The sequence below is a fragment of the Empidonax traillii genome, unplaced genomic scaffold, assembly GCF_003031625.1.
Source record: "Empidonax traillii isolate 1590-97213 ecotype Southwest subspecies unplaced genomic scaffold, ASM303162v1 scaffold187:size1931383, whole genome shotgun sequence".
In the NCBI taxonomy this organism is placed as follows: Eukaryota; Metazoa; Chordata; class Aves; order Passeriformes; family Tyrannidae; genus Empidonax; species Empidonax traillii.
Genome location: NW_020955380.1, coordinates 843,117 through 859,737, shown reverse-complemented (window position 1 = coordinate 859,737; position 16,621 = coordinate 843,117). Strand labels below are relative to the sequence as shown.

General features: G+C 48.2%; 1 protein-coding gene across 2 annotated transcripts; it reads left to right on the top strand.

The window, feature by feature from the left end:
* Positions 1-6,987: 6,987 nt before the first annotated feature.
* Positions 6,988-15,803, top strand: CISH (cytokine inducible SH2 containing protein). 2 transcript variants are annotated; one of them, XM_027886479.1, is made up of 4 exons: positions 6,991-7,104; positions 7,375-7,668; positions 12,108-12,331; positions 12,785-15,803. In XM_027886479.1, exons 2-4 carry the CDS (start codon positions 7,622-7,624, stop codon positions 13,285-13,287), a joined length of 774 nt encoding a protein of 257 aa, XP_027742280.1. In that variant the 5' UTR covers positions 6,991-7,104; positions 7,375-7,621; the 3' UTR covers positions 13,288-15,803. The 2 variants fall into 2 exon arrangements, with proteins under 2 accessions (XP_027742279.1, XP_027742280.1); XM_027886478.1 differs by having other exon boundaries at positions 6,988-7,668.
* Positions 15,804-16,621: the final 818 nt, after the last annotated feature.

Here is a 16,621-nt window from a genome sequence, read left to right as displayed (position 1 = left end):
CGCTCATCGCCGGTGCACGAATTGTGGTTACAGGGATGTGAAACGCTGAGGTTTTTTTCCCTCTACATGTGAAGATGAGTCACGCATTGAAACGGAGCTGTGTTCGTATCACTGGAAGGAACTCAAAGTTCACATGCTTTACAAGTTAAAAATACATTTGTCATTTTACATAACATAATGGCATCTGGAGTTCTAGCGGTAAGGAAAATAATTAAAAGGGCTAATGAGCCCTTTCTCCAAGGAATAAAAAGTAGTTCAACTTAGCAGGATGCGGATCTGCAGTACATCACCATGTGATGTGATGCTACTGCTATTCCGCCTCAGGTTTCCCTTCCAGGCTTTCTGCAGTTCAGCTGCTGGAGGGCCTGGTCCCCTGATTCACTTCACCTATTCTGGGCTAATCAAATCCCTGAGGAAAACAGCTATTTCCAACCTTTTCTTTTCAGGTTTGGCTTCCAGCCTTCTTAGGCTTCACATCACCTCCCACTGTGGCAGTCTCAGAGAAATGGATACGTAACTGAGCTCCCAGGTCGCAAACCTTCAATAACACAGTTCTGCAGTCAGCAGCTTGCTCTGATTTCCCTTCCCGTGGCTCCAGCCTGTATTTTCTGTTCTGTTTGTCCTGGATGGTAATTCCTTTCTCCTTGCAACAGGTAGCCACATTTCTCTCCCCGGTGCACAGTTGCAGGGGGGCAGACCCTTCAGAAACCTTCTAAATCTCTCCGCTCTCTCTTGCATTTTATAATTTGAGAAATAAATTCACTCACACCGATCTCCCAGCACCAGTTTTGGTCTTTCCATGGAACTCTGACCCTGAAGCCTACGGCTCCCCAAAGCAAGCGGGAATTACAATGGCTGGCACATTGAAGCTGGCAGAAGGCGATTTACGGCCCTATTCTGGGAAATATTAAACACTGCAAAAATTCCAAGCAGATGTCTACTTGAAGGGTTGCTATTTTTTACAGAGTGTGTCAGAAGTAAGGAATTTCATTAAGAAATTGCGACTCTTTCGAACTATTACAAGAATGAGTTTCTACAAAATAAGCTTTACGTGGAAAGAAAGGAGGAAAGATGAGGGAATAAGACGGGATGCATGAAGTTAGTTGGTTCTACACGTGTGTTACCAACAGTTCCCTGCTGAGGAAAATTAAACTGGGAGGATACAAAACACATGATTCAAGTTGCTGGGTATCTTACTGGGATGGAAAACTTGTTTGGGTTCACCACTTGATATTGTCTGTATCTGCTCTTAGCCAAGTTCACTGTTTTACCAGCAAGCAGTACTAAGTTTAAACAGGGCAAACACCTTAAAAACCCAGTGTGAATCAGGGTTAATAAGGCCTGAGACCAACCCTCTGCTAATTTCATCCACCACAAACTCAAAAAAAGGCTTTTCCAGCTGCAGCCCAAGTATCAAACAGCCTCAGTCTACACAAGGATGACCACAAACTGAAAACCAGCTTGCTGTAGTGACCTGTGTGGTGTCTCAGGTGAGTGTACCTGCACACCTGGGCTGGGAACCCCCTCTGAAGTCAAATCCCAGCCTTTGCAGTCCATGTGTGGTTTATACAGAGCTGAGAACATTTATCTGTGCAATATCCTTCTCTTAAGCTGCTTAGGGTATTCTAATTTCCCTGGCAAGCTCCAGGGAAGGACAAGCCTGCTGGATCCAGGCACATCCCGAGATAACACCTGGGTTAACCCAGCACCTCTGACATCACAGGGGTGAGCAAGCACAGTGTGGTCACCTTGGCTGCAGTTCTCCCCTGCCTGGCTCCAGGAGGATTTCCCACAATGTCTGTTTTCAAATGCCAGTTTTAAGTCTCCCTGGGAATTACTCTCTGGATCTTGCAGCTTCTCTTTGTGCTCGTGGCAGGTGGAGCTGCATTAGCATCCTCTGGAGATGCTGAAGGAGGACACACTGACAGGCCCACTGCAGCTCATCGAGCCCCAGGACATTTTTCATTCAAACAGACGTTTTTATTTATTTATTGATGTTTGCTTTTTGAAGCTACAAAACCCCCAAACCAGTACTAGTACAGGCTAAGAGCCCGCTACAGCAAAAGTTCTTTCATCTTCACAAAAATCCCTAAAACTGTAAATTAAACATTAATCCTATTTTTACCAGAAGTCCCCAACAGCACCAACACAAAACAACTTAATTTCAAGAGAGAACTTGGTAGCTCAGCTATGCCTGCCTTGTCCCAAAATAAAAAATAGCTTAAAGGAGAAAACAACAAACATTAAGGCCCCGTTCTTGCAATAAGCTTTGGGGCAGCAGCTCCTTTCCTCTAACCAGCGGCTTAACCTGGAAAAGCTTTATATTTTAGCCAGCATGCAATTTGTCCTTGATTTTATCATGTCTTGGATGCCACAGATACCTGCTTTACAGATGGGCAGCACTACTGTTTTAACACAGCAGGTTAATTCTGCCTATTCCACTGGGTATTTCCCCTGCCTGTTCGCCATGCTGTAGCAATTCAATAACTGGGACCAAAATCATTTCACACTTTCAGATGTCTCATTTCTTAACAAAAATGAAATGATTAAGTTTGCTCTCATCTGGAGAGCTAGAAAAGCTGATGTCATCAAATGTGTCTGAGGGATGGCATATTTCGAGGAGTGATACCTGAATGTTACGAGTATCTGTCTGTTTATACACAAAAGTGATTTGCATGTGATTTGGTACCAACATCTCATGGAAATCCCACCAGCTATAATAAAGAAATGATCCCCACCAGCTGTAAGCTAGTGACTTGTTTTTTCTGAAACTTTGTTTCCTCCTGGGTAACAGCTACACTATTTTTCTGCTGTGTATTTTTTCTGCTGTTATGAGAAATCCCCACTCTGGGGTGCATTATAGAGATGTCACCAAGGAGAAAATCCTCTGTATTGCCAGGTTGAAGTGAGGACACGGCTTTGTCTGGTTGGGCGGTTGCAACAACCTTATTAAATCCCCCAGGAAGTTCTAGAGAAACTGCATCTGTGATATTAAAAGAAGGAAAGAGCAGCTCTACAGAGCAGTATTTTGATATGAAAGAGAAGAAAAGAAGCTTCTTGTAGGATCTTTAGTTTAGTCTGTCATGTACACAGTGGTCTGAATCAGAAACTAGATGCATGTTTTTTCGCCTGTCTTTCAGCTCTGCTCTGGGGGTGTCTGCCTCAGACTATCAAAAAGGAAAGAAAAAAAAACCAAACTAGGAAAGCTCATCAGCAAACAGCCTGGCTCTTTTCTCTCAGGGCTGAGGTAAAACCGGGTTTATAAAGCTCTTTCATAGGCAGAGATCTTTATTGATGCTTTATTGCTAGAACAACTTCTCCTTTATTTTCAACACCTTCTGTCCTGACCTGGGATTATAACATGGATTCCAGGAGGAACTAAAATTCTGGCTATGAACCAGCTGCCAGGGAAGCCTCAAGAAGCCCAGTCTCACATTCTGGGGAGCCTGTCCTAATCCCTGACCTCATTCCTCAAGATTAGTTCTTCCTGCCAGCACACAGCAGGTATTTTCCTACAGGAGTACAGAAGTGGGTAGAACAGCTGCTTTTATAATCCTGGACTCAGACACCTTATTACAGGTAGATTGTCTCGGTCATGGAGAAAATTTTGGGAGGCTCCATCGCTGCTCCTACATTAAGAAACTTAGAGCAGAGAAGGAGCTTTAGGGCACATCTTACTGATGGGGGAGTAAGAAGGATAATACTTGGATGTTTCCCTTTCAGCAGACAGGGAAAAAAAAAGACATGTTTTTTCACAGAAGGATTATAAATCAAAAACATCAAAAATCTTCTAATCTGTCTGCAGGAGATGGCACTTCATTTTATGCTGCAGTGGAGCAAAAGAAATGAATCTCTGTCTTTCATTGAAAGAGATTCTGCAACTAATGGGTATGGCAGCACTGCCTGAAAGTCCTGGGATGGCCTTCCAGGCCCTGAGGAATACAATTTTTGCAGAAATGTAGCATTTGGATCAAGCAGAAAAGGTCTTAACAGATGCCACGCTAAAATCACCTCCTGGGTCCCCAAATGCCAGCAAGCCTTCAGATAATGAATACAGTGAGTTCCTTACAGTAACCCCAAAATATTTTTTGTAGCCTGAAACGAAACCCATTCCTTTCTGCACATCCTACTTCTCATGGAGCCAGCCCAGATGCTGCTGTATCCATGGCACAGCCCACCCACACCCCTTCCATTGCTCCACACCAGCTTGGGAAATTAAAACCGCAACAGTAAGTTCATCACCCTGATGCCTGTTGTTAATTACAGAAATTGGTGTGCCCTGCTCAAATAACGAGATGGCCCATCTAAACCAGGAACAGATGGTTGTTACTGCTAATGTTTGGTCAGTCCCATGCTATTCCTTACCTTACAGCACAGGGAAAGGACCACACAGTAACCAAAGGAGTGATTTACTTTGTCCTTCAAGCTTAGGGTGAAGGTAAGTCCAGCCCCCAGGCACACAGACCCCTCTCAAGAGCTACGATTCTGGATGTCACTTTTCATTTACACCAACTCTACAAGATTATAGAAATGTCCAACTGCACAGTGGAAGCTGTAACTCACCCTCAGTGGGTGTTACCAAACACACATTTAGCAGCAGATGGTGCTGTTGTGTTGGTGAACTTTCCTGAGGCACTAACTGGCTCACAATTTCTGGATTTTCTTATTTCTGTGGTTTTATTGTGAGCTTTCTTTGGTACCTTTCATAACTAAAGCCTAGCAGTCAACAATACTATTTGGTATTTCTTTCTGCTGCCTCCTTAATGTCCTAATTCTTCAACACTGAGCTCTGGAAAGCCATTTATATCAGTATAAACTGGGTTTAAACAACAATTGGAGGAGTGGCAGCAATTTATCTCGACAGTGCAAGGCCTGGGGCACTGGAAGATCGGGCACAACGTGCTGTTTCCTTCTTGGGGCATTAGCACGTACAGGAGGAGTGCCAACGAGGTAGAGTGATGAAGCATCACTGACTGCTCCTGACTTTAAACAATCACTATTTTGTAGATAAAATAGCCCAGGCATTACCATGAATATATTTTCTTCTTTTGAGGTGGACCCCTAAAGAAGTTTCCAGTGCAAAAGCAAGCTCCTTTTGTTGATGCTCACACACACTTGGATTCAGTGCTCATCTCTCAGGGTCTTGCAGGACCTGAGCACCCACTGCCTCCACAGAGCAGCGACAGAGCTGCCGACAGAGACCCCCTTCTGAGGGTGATTTCCACCGCACAGCTCTAAGCGCTGCTTCCCTGCCCCGGAGACACAAATGGCTGCTCAGCCAGGGGGTAGAGCCTGCACGCAAAGCCTCCTCCGGAGAGGATCGCTAGATGGAGCCCAATTCTAAGCAAAAAACCACGGAAACAGCGCCTCGCTGCCTGTGCCGGCCTGCAGCGCTCCTGCCGGCACAGCACAGCACAGCCGTGAGCTCAGCGTCCCCTCCGAGCAAGACGACGAAATAAATACCTTCCGAACGCGCAGGCTGACTGCGGTTTGCAGGAGGCAGCAGCCGCTCCCACTCTCTAGTCTAGATCTGTTCAAATCCATCGCGCTGCTGCACCGCCAACAGGAGGCTTAAACAGCATCGGATTTAGAGGGGCACATGCAGGCAGGTGTCCCCCTGCAACCCTGAGCCAGAGCTACAGGGGTGAGGCTTTGAATGATCGTCTGATTATTGCACTATGTGCTATGCACAGAAACGGTGAGGACTGAAATTCCTCCGCTCTCCCCTCGCCTCTCCTGTGAATTTACACATACTCTGACGAGTATGAGCTGAAGTCTGGTTTAGGCTTAGAAGCAAATTGGTCAAGGAGTGCCTGCATGATGACATTCCCATTCCCCTGGATACTTAGATGTCCCTCAGCACCCCTCTCCTCGCCCAGTATTCCCAGCACACTCGTTACTGCAGTCCCTGATGCAGTCCAGAAAGCGGATGGGAGCAATGCAGGAGGCTGAGCAGCTGCCAGAGGAAATAGCAGGGAGTGAAAGGCTGAGTCAGGAGCCGAACACAACCTGCCTGCTCTCAGGCTCATGCCTGTGGGAACACCCTTCTAGCCCTACCCTTATCAGCATCCTGCCCTTCCCTCTGCTCCCGGCCCCATCCATTGAGGTTCCGAACGGCACAATGATTACTAATACTTTCAGGTATTCAATCTACTCCAATGGAGGTGGCAGACACACCATTCGTTCTCTCTTTGACATGTGAACAGGCGGCAACTCGAGGCAGGGAAAGACTGACCAAGCTCTTGTTATAAAGTGTTTAAAAATAAAAGCTTCAATAACCCTAAAAGTAGCTGTAATATTTCCTCCTGGCTCACTCAATTTTAGCAGATAGCGATCTACACGGCAACATGGTGGTGGCATAACCTTTTCCAGGCGACTTTACCGACCTGAAATCCTGATTCACAGGGGGATTCCCAGGTGACAAAGAACATGAGACAACCCGTGCGGTGCGGCAACCACGCTTTCGCTGCCTAGACTAGCAGACCTCGCACCGCACCACACCACCCTCCTCCCCTGGACCAGGTCTCACTGGAAAACTGCCCCCGTCCCTTGTTTGCCCCTCCAGCCCCACGACCTGCCCCTCATTCAGCACCCACTGCACCGGTGCTGCTGCGAGCCGGAGAGGCGCCGCCGGCTCGGGGCGGGAGACATACAACTGCACCAAAAACCCACAAATACATAAGTGGGAAGAAACGACCAACGGGTGGGAATAAATGAAAGGAAGCGGGGCCGGCAGCCCCGCGCTCCGCCCCGGGCGGGCCCCGCGCATGCGGCGGGCGGTGGCCGCGTTGCCCATTGGCAGCGCCCGCCCCGCGTTCCTGGAAAGTTCTTGGAAATGGATCAAAGGCGTTTCCGCGAACACGCGCGGCGGCGGCGGCGGCCCCGCACGGCTCCGCTGCCCGGCCCTGCCCGCTGGGAGGGCTCCGCTCCGGCCCCGGCCCCGGCCCTGCCCGCCCTGGACGCGGCTATTTATACCCTGGCCGGGGTTTTTTTTTCCCCCCCGCGCGGCTGATGTAGGAAGAGTGATGCGAACACAATACGATTCCAGGAATCCCTCACTTCCTGGAACAGATTAAAAGGGGCACACAAAACATTACTAAGGAGGTTTGCCTTTTTTTTTTTTTTTCTCCCTCCACGGAGCCTCATTACTCCGGAGCCAGCGCAAAGGCAGGTCGCTGCTCTCCGGCTCTTCCCGCAGCACCCGGGGAGATCTTATTTATTGCTACCTATTTATTACTATTTCAGAGCGCTCTGAATATTTTTTTCTAAAAGACTGCTCTGAAGGAAGATTAGTTCCTCTTTATATGTAATTTCCTTTGGTTATTTTTTTTTTAAACTTTTTGGGTTTTTTTGGTGCTGTTTTCTGAAAAGCAGAGAAAGAATACGTTAATTTTTCTGCACACGTTTTCCTGGCCAAAGTTGCTGAAGTCTGTCTCGGACAGCTCGCCGCCTGCTTGGCTTTTCCTGTGGCTGGAACAACCTCCCGCGGAAGGGGTTTGCTGGGACTCTCCAGCCTTCTCTCCCCGTGAACCCCAACTAGAGGCTGAACCAGCTGCTTCGGGCAAGCAAAGGCGGCAAGAAGAGACGAGGAGAAAGCATTTCCCACGTTCTTGAAGACTTAATGCTTTTCCCTTGGTCCAGGAGTGACATGATCCTCTGTGTTCAGGGGTAAGATACTTTCGGGTCTCCTTTGAAAAGCTGTGCTTTGATAACTGTAATTAATCGGGTCCTCCGGGACAGTTTTTCACCTCGTGTGAATTGCCGTGTGTGACTGTAATGGAACGGGAATGACTTGGGGTGGCTGAGGTCTGTGTGTGTGTCTACGCTTTAGATTCCACGGCCAAAATCATGGGACCGTAAAGTATTCCCGATTTCTGGGCTTTCTACTGCTGAAAAACTACAGGATATTCAAAGCCTTTGTGAGGGTACAAAGGAGTGTAAACTTGGTGTTGTTCAGTGGGGTGTGTGCAGCACCAGTGGGGACACTAACCCACGACCGCAAGTGTTCTCTTATGGCCTCTTGGCCAAACCGCTCTCAGGGAAAAGCTTCCCTGGAGTTCAGGTGCTTTTGTCCATTTCTGGGGAGATATTTATGCTAAAGACATGATTTAATTCTTCTGCTGTTCCATGTGTAAGGTTAGCTGTATGTACAAGTAGACAGCAGTCAGCAGAAAGCAAGCCATGGGACACATGGATAGTGGCACCACAAGGGAACATCCCAGTGCCCTCCCTGGGTATCAGTGTCTGGTACCAGTATGTTGGCACTTCAGTGTCCCCACGATCAGCTCAGGTCACCAACTGATAGAAATACGTGGTCTGCAGGAATCACACGGCATTTTACACAGGCTGCATATTTGGAAATTGTCACCATTTGTTTCATCCGAGCCATCAACTCAGTCTTTCCCATCCCTCCTTTGCTCAGGGGATTTTCCTCAGAGGAAAAACCTCCTTGTCTACTTTCAATGACAAGCATGGGGATTTTTCTGACATTTCCCCCTAAAATCTGTTCCACAGACAAGGAGAGCTCGTGTTTACCTATAATTTCCTGCTACTCGTGTGAGTTTGTTTTCACTCTTATTTTCAGCCTGCAGCTGCAGTTCTTATGACCACAGCAAAGGGAATTTTCAACTTGGGCTTTGGGAAACCCTTAACCGAAGCTTTCCTACAAGGTCAACACATACCAGAGCTACTGCTTCCCTTACCCACTAAGAACTTGTTATGGAGCCAGATGTATACAGAAGGTTGCCTTTAATGCCTATTTTTATGACCATTTATTGGTCAGTTTTTATTAGCCTCTAGGATTTCATGTATCCTGGACTCCATACTCTCCTTCCTGTTCAGACCAAGCTCCCCCTGAAGTCCTGGGGAACGGCAGATGAAAGGGGAAGGGAGAGCAGCTCAGCGCACTTTTTCTTCTACTGTTTGTACTGTGTTACAAAGTTTAGCTTATCAGCACAGTAACTGCAAAGCTAATACTGGTATCACACATATCCGATTCTCCTGAACTTTCTTGCCTTTCCAAGGCTTTCTGAAACACTAATTGCCAAAGCACAGCGAAGTTCATTTGCTGTTTCTCTCAAGACTCCACACAGGCTACCAGCTAGACATGCCACATTTTCTGTAGTTGCTTTCTTCCCTGATCCTCCATGTCTCTCCTCGACTTTCTTTCTTACAAGCACTGACTATCTGCAAATCCTTTCTTTGCCCCATTAAAGGATTTTTTTCATGTCAGCAAACCTTTTCCAACCTGTCCTTATCCCAGCAAACCCTTCTTAACCCTCTTGCAAATGTTCTTACATTAAAAGTTGTAGTCTGCCATTACTTGCTGATCTCTCAGCTCTCCCATTGCTTGGAGCTGCTCTGTTTGATCCCAGCAGCAGCTCTTCTTTCCTCAACCTACGGACAAAGTTGTTTAGGGCACCAGCACCTCCCGCTCTGTGAGAATTTCTACTCCCCCTCCTCTGTTGCACTGGGCTCCTCTGAGCCTACGGCTGCACTAGGAGTTTTTGTAGGGGGAGAGAGGGCAAAAGGCAGGTGCATAGAAGGAAAATAATATAAAATGTGTAAGCGCAGCCTTTCTGGGGTGGAAGGTCAGTGACGACCAGGCCTGGGCTCCTTCAGCCTCAGGTGGCACAAAGTGTAAGGCAGCAGAGCACGAGTACAGTGGGAAACCCCATCTCAAGCACAAGGGCTCTGCTTCAGAGAGATCCAAGTGGCTCTGTGAAAGGAATCCAGTGACAAATTCACACAGTGGATGTGTCTTTCAGGGGACTGAGCTGTAAGCTGGTACAGCCCTTGAAATAACAGCTGTTCTCCCGATCCACAGCGGACATTTCTCTACGTAGCTTTCCTCTCTCCCCCTTCCTTCCCAGTCTTTCAGCCAATTCCTGATTTCCTCTCCCCAGTGGCATATGAAAAGAAAATAAGAAAGTTCCATGCTAGGATTAAGAAAAGATTTCTTCATGTGTAAAACCTTTCCCAAAAGGTAGACCAGAAAAATTTTCCAGGATGAAATAAGTTCAGAGAGATTTGGCCTCTGGACTGCAGTATTTGAGTTCTGGGGAGCGAGTGGGCAGCAAATGCAGCAGGAATGATTTTCCTTAACGTTGGTCATTGTCATTTTCAACTCTGGGAACAGTTGGTATGAGAACACCCCAAGAGACACTGCTCTGCCAGCAGCCTGGGACACCCTTTTTGCACAGCACCGATTATTAATTAGGTTCAGCACAGGGCAGGATCTGATTTAGAGTCCTCCTTGCCGAGAAAGGGGGGAAATGGAGAATTGGGAATCCTCTTTCCCCAAGAAGACTGGTGGTACCTAGGCATTTGTGAAGGCCGTGACATTAAGAGGGAGGCATCCAAATGTCTTGAAAAATGCAGCTCTCAACTCCTACAAAGGTATCTCAGGTAGGATTTAAAAGAGAAGCTGGATGTTTCCCAACAGTGACCTCCAGGTATAAGAGTATATTCAGATTCAGAGTTCTGTGAAAGCCCCTGAAGATGCAGTCCCTGTGACCGAGGGTGCCTGGTGAGGATAAGGGCCAGCAATCACTTTTATTTGGCCTGGTTTCCTACCCATTAACAGAAATAAAGATCAGATGCCATGAACACCAAGTAGATATCCTGCCTCTGATGTGTGATTTGACACGTGGGAAAAGGAAGAATGTTCTTTTCTAAATACCAACAGAACAGTGGGGTTTTGCCATGTATCGCAAGGGCAAGAAGTCTATGTCTGTAGATTTAAATTTACCAGTTGTTTGACAAAAACCTTCCTCCAAACCTATGTGGTTTGATTAGAAATGCAGAGCTGGGGAACTGATCATGGCTGTCATTCACAAATCAGTGTGAAGGCGCTTTCAGGTTCTCTCTAATCTACTTTTCCCTCACATTCCTTCTTCTTGCTCCCTGTCCCGTGCGTGGGACTCGGCAGTTTGAGGTGGTGGATCAGGTGCAGATCAGTTTACAACACATGTACCTAAAGTGTCTCTGTTCATACAGAGCACAGTGAGGGAGGAGGATCAGCAGGGAAGTGCTTATGGCTCCAGAGTCCCCCTCTGCTCCTCTCTTCAGTGATGGGGGGGACGTGGCTGCTGCCTGTGCAGTCCCCACCAGCTCCAGTGGTGCTGGGACAGTGTCCTGCTGAGGATGGAGCGTATTTCTCTGGAACCTCAGCCACCTGTTATGTTAAATGTCTGAAAGAACACTTGTGGGGGGATGTAACACAGGACATGCAGCACTACAGGGCACGCAGAGGCAAGGAGCCTACACAGAGAGGCAGAAAGGAACTTTGCTCAGGAGCTTGCCTGGGAATGCAGATTTCCCTGGCCTCTGACATCCATCATCCCCCTGGAGCTTTGCCTTCCTTTAGGAATCTCCCTGCTGCAGAGAGGGAGCACCCATGGCCCGTGAGAGCTACAGGCTCTGTGGAACTGTGATGGATGATGAATGGCTACACTAATGCTCTCTCTAGGCCACCAGGGATTCGTGTTCCTGGCAGAACCTCATCCCGCTGTAATCCTGCAGGGATTAGTCGCACTGAGATCGTTGTTGTGCTGTGGGGTTGGTGTAGTGCACAGGCTTGGCTAAAATAAGGATTCCCATTATTCTACTACACGATCAGCTCACTCTGGGTTCTAACAGGTTCCTTTAGGATCAGGTCATCCTTGAGCAGAAAGCGGGTAGGACAAAACCCCAGCTATTCCCAGTTCTGCTTCTAATTATATTGCAGTAAATGACTAACCCACTGGCAGAAACAGAAATGCTCCAACATTGTAATCATGTAAATGAAGCTGTAATGCAGCTATAAACCTTACTGCCTCTGAAACTACATATTAAAAGGCAACATCTATAAATGCCAGGTTCGGATGGACCTAAATGGCAAGACAGACCATTTTACAAGGCCAAAGAGATCAGCTCTCTCTCCCTGTTTTTAAGGGCTCATCTTTAGCTGTGTAATTTCCCCCTCCCTGCCTCTCTCTGAAACATAATGGTGTTGAGGATCTGTTTATAAAACATAACACGATGTAGTACAATGTCACATGCACTGAACAGACACTGTAACTGATTTCATGGCAAGGAGAAATAGCGGAGTGTGCCCTTCATTTCAGACCTCATCCTTTGCTGGCGGAGGAAAAGATCAGGAGGCTGTCACTCAGGGGCATTGAGGAATTGGCAGAGCCCATCATGCAGCCTCTCCCAGTTGTGGCCTTCCAGGAGGAGTCTGCGCCTGCCTTCGCAGCTCCAGTTCCAGAGAGCAACCCACCTCAGACACGGGACCCTGAAGAAGACCTTCTCTGCATTGCAAAAACCTTCTCCTACCTGCGAGAATCTGGTAAGGCTCAGCTCCCAGAGTCACGGGGTCAGAAGGCTGCAGGGAGCCAACTCTGCAGGAAGATCTAATCCCATTCAGATAGGAACCTGCTATTGTCCCAGCCATAGCTGACACCTGTGCACGCAGCAAGTGTATTTGCAGTATCTACAAATGTGTACCATGAACTAACTTATTTCTAGAGTAAGAAAAAGCTTTTATAACTGAATCAGGAGAAAGAACTGCAAAAAAATTGCTTTTTCTCTGTAAACTGCAGCAGCTGCAGAGCAACCAACCTCACCCTGAGCCCCAGCACAGCATCAACAAGCATAGGCAGGGAACCCTTAGAACTTGACTTGGTCTTAATTTCTGAAGGTCTTGCCAACTCTGGCCCTAAACTCAATAGGCTTTAAAGGCTTCCCTAAATACACTGCCAGTCCTTTTCCCTAATGTGTTCTTTCTTGGATGCTTTTCCAGGTTGGTACTGGGGCTCGATCACTGCCAGTGAGGCCAAGCAGCACCTCCAAAAGATGCCTGAGGGCACCTTCCTGGTTCGGGACAGCACCCACCCCAGCTACCTGTTCACACTCTCCGTCAAGACAAACCGAGGTCCCACCAACGTGCGCATCGAATACACTGACAGCAAGTTCCGGCTGGACTCCAACTACTTGTCCAAACCCCGCATCCTGGCCTTCCCAGACGTGGTCAGCCTAATCCAGCACTATGTCATGTCCTGCACGACGGAAAGCAAGACTGAGGCTCCTTACCCGCCTCCATCTCCTCTACCTCCCATGCAGAAGGAGCTGGCAGCAGCCGCCGTGCACCTGAAGCTCCTCCGGCCGCTGGGCCGCAAGGACAGCATTCCCAGCCTGCAGCACCTGTGCCGGCTGTGCATCAACAAGTGCACGGCCGACGTGGACCAGCTGCCCCTGCCCCGGCGGATGGGGGACTATCTGAAGCAATACCCTTTCCAGCTCTGAACCGTGGCCGCTCTATCTCAGGCAGAAACACGAGAACTCTGTGTCTCCATCCCGCTGAAACGCGGCCCCAGGCGGGCACAGTAAAGACCTGACTGTCAGCAGAGACTGCATCCATCTTCCCTCTCCCCTTCTCTCCACGTCCATTCCAGCCAGGGAGGAGTTGGTTGTTTCTGTGATCGACGGGACACAAGCAGAGCTCTGAACCTCAGCCTGTGCCGGCAGTGGCTGCACTGTGGGCGTGGGCACACTACTTGAATGTCAGAGTTGCTGTGACACCGGACACGTTAACATTGTTATTTTTGCTATTTATTTCCATGGCAGTTTCTCTCCTCATGGTATTTTAAAAGCACCTTTTACTTTATTGTTTTTGTTTTTTTTTTTCTTTTGTGGAATTAGAGATAGGATAAAGGCTCCCAGCCAAGTGGCAGCCAAAGTTCTGTGGGAATTTGGATTAGGATTCACAGCCAAACAGCACCTGTTTGAGCCTGTCCCTGTAACAGGTTACAGGAGTCCACATCCAAGCTCCCACAGACTTTTGGGTATGTGGAACTCAGCTGACTGTACCTAGACCCATCTCTACAGTTTTCTTCCTTAGCTACAGGGGGTATTGTAACCTCAGAGCACAGTGGGAGCTCCCAGAGACATGTGCTGCATCACACCTTGTGGACAGGAGATTTCTCTGAGGAAGCCCTTCTTCCTTGACTCTGAGCAGAGATTCTGGATATTGAGCTTGGGCCAGGGACCACTCATCCCATCTTTTTTCCCATCTTCTCCATCTCCAAAGGAAGTTTGTGACAAAACACTCAGAAACAAGGAATCAGAAACCCAACCTTCTCACAGGCAGGGAGAGGGATCTGGTTGCAGAGCACCCCGCATTTGGCTTGTGTTTTGGAAGAGCTCCTCTCTGACATTGCCCTCGCCCTGAGATGCTGCTCAAGAGCAGGGTCTCCTGGAGCAGGGGCTCAGGGGCAGCTCTGCTGAGCTGCACCGGTGACACACACAGCTATTTATTTATTTATTTGGGGCTAACACCTCAGAAGCACCTCAGCAGAAGGAGCTGCCCCCCCTCTCCTCACACAGGGCTGAATTGCCTGCTGCTCTGCTGCTGCCAGCGTGAGTCACGAGCCCCTCTCGTGGCTTCCATCACATCCAGGCTGTAGCACACCCTGCAAACCACAATGCAAGGTTTCTGTTTGCCAAAGTCCAGACCTCTCCTCGCTCCTGCTCTGACTTGCGTGTTTGTTATCCTCAATTAGACTTCTGGCTCTGGGTTTACTTCTGGCGCCCCATCCCTTTCCCCCCTGCAGCTGAAGCACAATGGCTCTTCCCTCGCTCTTTTGCACACAGGAGGGACAAACAGCAGATGGGATCTGCCCAAAACCAGCACAGGCAGAGCAGTTGCCCTTTCCTGTTCATTTGCTGAATCCCATCACCTTCCTAGCCTGTGGGAGCCAGACCATGCCACTGAGTAGAGAAGGGAACAGACAGGTCTAGAGAAACTCTTGTTTGGCTTATTTTTCCCCTAAGACCCTCCAACTTGATCAAACAGGAACCAGTGTTAAGGATTCCTCATTCATCCCTCCCTGGGCCTGTCTCTGTAAGGGTCTGTAAATCAGAACAGACAAATCCCAGCTATAGCTGAGGATTGTGAGAGAAGGTGGAAAAGGATGGGATGGTGACCCAGGAGACAAGCTCCAAATATTGGTGGAATTTCTTCCACCCTCTCCTAAAGCTGCCCAAAGGGACAAAATGGCCTGATGTGCTTCGTCAGTGTCCTATTTTTTGTTTTCCTCTCCACATTTACACAAGTTTGTGCTCTTGCAAGCTTTGTTTTTGATACTTTGATGATTGACAGTGTGCATGTGTGATGTCAGGTTTGCTTTTTGGTATAGCCTTCCCTCTTGCCCCATATGGCAGCAACCATGAGAAGGTACTGAATGAGCATGAAAATTTAGAAGGCAAAGCAAAAATGAAAACTTTTTTTTTTTAAATAATATAAACCACTGAAAAGGCTTCCTTTTATCCAAACACCTCTATCTGCCTGAGGACACTGGGAACAAGGAAACCACAGCTCTTGAAGGAGCAGCAGTGATCTCAGGAAGCCCACACGGCTCAGCCACAGGCTTGGTAAAGACAGCTTGGGAAAAATCAGTTGGAGAAGTGTACAGCAGGAAAGGGCAGGTTGTGCAGCTCTCTGAAACTTGCCCCCTACTTGATCTTTTCTCTGCTGGGGGTGATGAGGAGGCCAAGCTGCAGATTTGACCTCCCTGCCCCAAGAGAGCCCAGGAGCTCCTGGTTGACCCCCCAGGCAGAGGCCAAGCTGAAGGCTGTGAGCTGCAGGCAGGGACCAGCTCTGTTAAGTGTTTGTTCTGCATCTAGCACAGTAGGGATCTCTAGGTGCTACTGCAATACAACCAATAAACAATACAGTTACTCCAAGAAGTCAGTTTCTTCTGTCTTGAGACAGTTTGTTAAAAATCATTTGACTTGGATTTTAAATAAACATTTTAAATATACTTTAAAGCCACTCAATGTAAAAGTCTTTGGTAAAGTCTAAATGGATGAATTCATTTCCTATTCACAGAAATCCTCCCCAGGAACACTGGGAAAACTCTTGACTATTATTTTTCAAGACGCAAAAGCCTTTAACAAAAAAGGGCCCTTCAGATACGGGGAGAATTAACACCAAAATCCTCATCAGTGTGGGCCTGGTTTCTAATGCACACAGACGAGCAGTGGCAGATCCCAAGTCCCAAGTTAATAAGGACTGAAGGAATATATTTTAACAATGTGGAAAAATACAGGAATGATTTCTGTATTGCTTCTGTGTGCCACAGAAAACCATTACAACGCAGGGGAAAGGAGACGGAACGGAACTGCACATTTGGCAACTTGTTTGCAGCAGGGTTTGAGCTGACCCCAAAGAGAAGGTCTGCTCATGGCAGGTGTTGAAAGACGGGTCCATGAAGGGCAGACAGTGCTGGGGATGGGCACCCATGGCACCAGCTTTTCTCCATGTGCTGCTCCTGCTGCCCCTGGGCCTCAGTCTGCCCACGCCTGGAGTCTGTCTGTGCACCCTTTCCCCTCCTCAGCACCTCATACACCACACAGCAGGTGGGGGGGAAACCACGGGGGAGCTGGATCTACCCTGTGGTGTCAGAGGAACAGAGGCCATCCCATCTGCCCTGTCTCTGAATTGCAGGGAATACACTGAGGCAACATCACTACTGGGACGTGACTCCACTTAGTGCTCCTCTCCCAGGAGAGATGCTCCAGCCACCGTCCCCCCATCCTGCCCAAGGCAAGCACAGCGTGCTCCCAACCACTGGAAAAT

What these genes read in the sequence shown, in the direction of transcription:
- CISH (XM_027886478.1), top strand. Translation starts at nt 7,622, where the DNA reads ATGCTTTTCCCTTGGTCCAGGAGTGACATGATCCTCTGTGTTCAGGG. An exon ending in ATGATCCTCTGTGTTCAGGG is followed by an intron (nt 7,669 to 12,107) that starts GTAAGATACTTT and finishes CCTTCATTTCAG; the next exon opens with ACCTCATCCTTTGCTGGCGG. An exon ending in CTCCTACCTGCGAGAATCTG is followed by an intron (nt 12,332 to 12,784) that starts GTAAGGCTCAGC and finishes ATGCTTTTCCAG; the next exon opens with GTTGGTACTGGGGCTCGATC.